We start from the raw sequence: 2,967 nt of genomic DNA on the forward strand, positions 1-2,967 counted from the left end.
GGGTGCCTCCAGGACCAGGGTTGGGAACCACTGCTGTAAGACAATGTTATATGCCTATCCCTAAAAAACTATTTTTTAGAAAGAAAATCCGAGCCGTGAAGAGACATGGATAATACTTTTTTTTTACAAGCTCAGCATTTGACATGAGATTTGATTAGATGAGACTAAATAATGAGAATCAAAACACTCGCAGGGACTTTAAATTCATTAAAACCTAAAAATAATCATTTAAAAAAAGTAAAGTTTTAGGATTCATTTTTTAAACATAAAATCATGATTGAAATTCCTTATATATTTTACTGCAAACAGGATTTTTCTTCCACTTCCAACTCTTTTGAGCCCAAAGTAAAGCTTCCAACATGCCTTGCTTTGATACACACACAAACACACACCAACTGCAGAGCTCAAGTACCAGCTATGCTAGTATAATCCCGCTTTCCTTTCTGCCGCTTTGTAATTCTCCAGAAATATCCAAGCATGTGTGTGTGTGTATATGTGTGTCATTTTCTACTGCACGCACCGCAGCGATGGTCTTCTAGCCTGGTAAACTGGAGACTGAAAGAGCAGTGGATAGAGAGAGAGAGAGTCACATGTGGATCAGTATACACAGCTGTGACAGCAACAGAAGATCTTTTCTCCTCCCTTTTCATTCTTTTCCTTTTTTACTCCCAAGCATTGAGACTTTTTCTGCCTTTCCAAGCTGAGAGCATCTAGACGAGATGAAAAAGAAGGTGGGGAGAGCGAGAGAAGGAGAGTTGGAGTTTAGGAGGGCAGAACGAGAGAGAGATTGAGACTGTGTGTTGGAATGCGCTGATACATGGGAACAGCCTGCTTATCTCCGTTTGTCCCCCTGTCAGTCATCCCGAGGCGCACACGCATACACTTCGGAACGCTGGAGGCTCCGTTTGGAAAGGTGGTGATTAACCCCTACCCCCTCGTTCCTCCTCCGTCTCTCCCACCGTCTGGTTCTTCTACCTGCACTCGTCTGGACTCGTTCGGTGAGTAAAGACACAGAGGGACAGGAAGGAAGAGAGATGAGATAGAAGGAGGGAGAGTAAGACCGAGACGGTGCAATTCATTCTTTGCGGAATACGGTGGAAATCCAGGCGGTATTTGGACACCTGTGGAACACAGCTTTGGATATTCTACTAGTGTGATTTGATTGGACAACTCAAATGGAATACCAAGTGAGTGACTGATGAACTGACTTGATTGGATTCCCAGCATTTCTACACTATGTCTAAACCTTCACGACTTGCTCGCCCATCCTCGGTGGGTCCTGGCTCCAAGCTCCCCTCGCCTCGTCGGGATACACCTGCTGGCCGACCCAGAATGCACGGCATGGGGGAGAAAGTGATGCAGACAGGAAGTGAGGGCAATATACCTGGCCAGAGGCCTCCGATCAATGGAACGACACATTTGCAAAGCCAGCAAAACACTTATATAAAGGAAGAGGAGGAGATGGGCCAACCAAGGAGCAGAATCAGTCCACCTAAAGGGTCCTCCGCAACCATAACCCAGCAACAATTCACACAACCCAGTAAGTAATCGATAATCAAAGGTGGATACCCAAAAACTGCACTTTTTATATTTGACCTATGATGTTTGGACACTTTTGATCTTTGTTTCTCAAACATCTCATGTTTTCATTATTTGAATGAATAAATTCTAGGAGGAAAATGTCATTGCTGAGAACTTGCTCTTTCTTTTAGATTTTTCTCTGAAAAAAAATTCTGAGTAGACCCACAACAACTAATCAATTAAATCATTAATAATTTTTTCCCTTTTTTGTACAAAATGTATAGTTTATGAAGAATAACTTCAAATAAAATACCAAAATTAAAAGCTGACTTTTAAAATCTGATTAATTGATTAATCTAAGATATAATCAGCAGATTAGTCGAATATTTAGCCCTACTTAAAAGTTTTGAAAATAGAAACAAATGGCATGACATTTACACAAATCGTGATCTTGGGAAAACTCAGGCTTATGATTGCAGACTTGTTTATGATAGCACTGTTTGAGACTCTGTTGAGATCTAGACAAATCAGAAGCAAAATACTTCTCTATTTGCTCTCCTTTTATTCTTATTGCTGAAGAAATTTTATTTTTCTGTCCCACTCAAGGTTTTAAACCTTCTAGCGGTGTGACACGTTACAAGTGACACATTGTTTGTTTTCTTTGTGATTTTAGCCATACGTTGAAAAGTCTTAATATTCTGACAAATATTGGGTGGATATTTAGTTTTAAATGTAAACATTGATATTTGTCATTATGATTATATTTGGTGAGATGTTGAAGTATCCATGTGGAGTATGGGTGTGAGTAAAAATGGAACATACTGTTTTGTTTGCATAGGTTTTATGTGCATTTAGGGTATTAAGAAGATTAGCTTGTTTGGTTTGGAGTATCTGAATGTAAGTGAACTGCATATGGTATTACATTATAAATGTTCGGTGTAGGCTTTATATTTATTCCTATATGACAATGGGTTTTGTGGGATTAGATTGGCAGCTGAGTTGATTTTTGCTGCATTCCTCACACAAAAATACACACAGACATGGGCTCACCATCACATTGCCTCCCCATTCCTGCACAGCAGGGTGCAGATTAATGCCAGTTTGTGTGTGTGTTTAGGCACCTCTTTATCACATTCCACACCAGTGGTTTTTAATCCTGCTGGTTTTGGTTGAAGAGCACCATGTCAACTCAAAGTTGCTCTAAAGTGGTGATGAAGACCCAAATCCTGTCACCTCAGCGGTCTTCTGATGCTTGTCAGTCACATCCCTCAATGTTAAATGATTAAATGTCTGCTCAGTGAAATTGCAGGAATGGGGGGATTTAGACTGTGATGATATTAAGGACAGGACGTTCTTGAGGTTAACATCCCACATTTAGTTATTCATTCTGACAAGCACACGCATGCACGCATAGAAATGAGTGTGTCACTCTTATTTGTCATTCAT

The 2,967-nt window shown here is 40.2% G+C and overlaps 1 protein-coding gene across 1 annotated transcript in view; it reads left to right on the forward strand.

The window, feature by feature from the left end:
• Window positions 1-675: 675 nt before the first annotated feature.
• LOC107589979 (sickle tail protein) overlaps window positions 676-2,967 on the forward strand; it is a 110,209-nt gene continuing 107,917 nt past the window's right edge. Inside the window, 1 exon segment of the mRNA XM_016278571.1 lies at window positions 676-1,540. Within this exon segment, the coding sequence (XP_016134057.1) occupies window positions 1,237-1,540 (304 nt within the window). The 5' untranslated portion in view covers window positions 676-1,236.

Source organism: Sinocyclocheilus grahami, unplaced genomic scaffold, assembly GCF_001515645.1.
Source record: "Sinocyclocheilus grahami isolate Dianchi unplaced genomic scaffold, SAMN03320097.WGS_v1.1 scaffold122.1, whole genome shotgun sequence".
NCBI classification, from domain to species: Eukaryota; Metazoa; Chordata; class Actinopteri; order Cypriniformes; family Cyprinidae; genus Sinocyclocheilus; species Sinocyclocheilus grahami.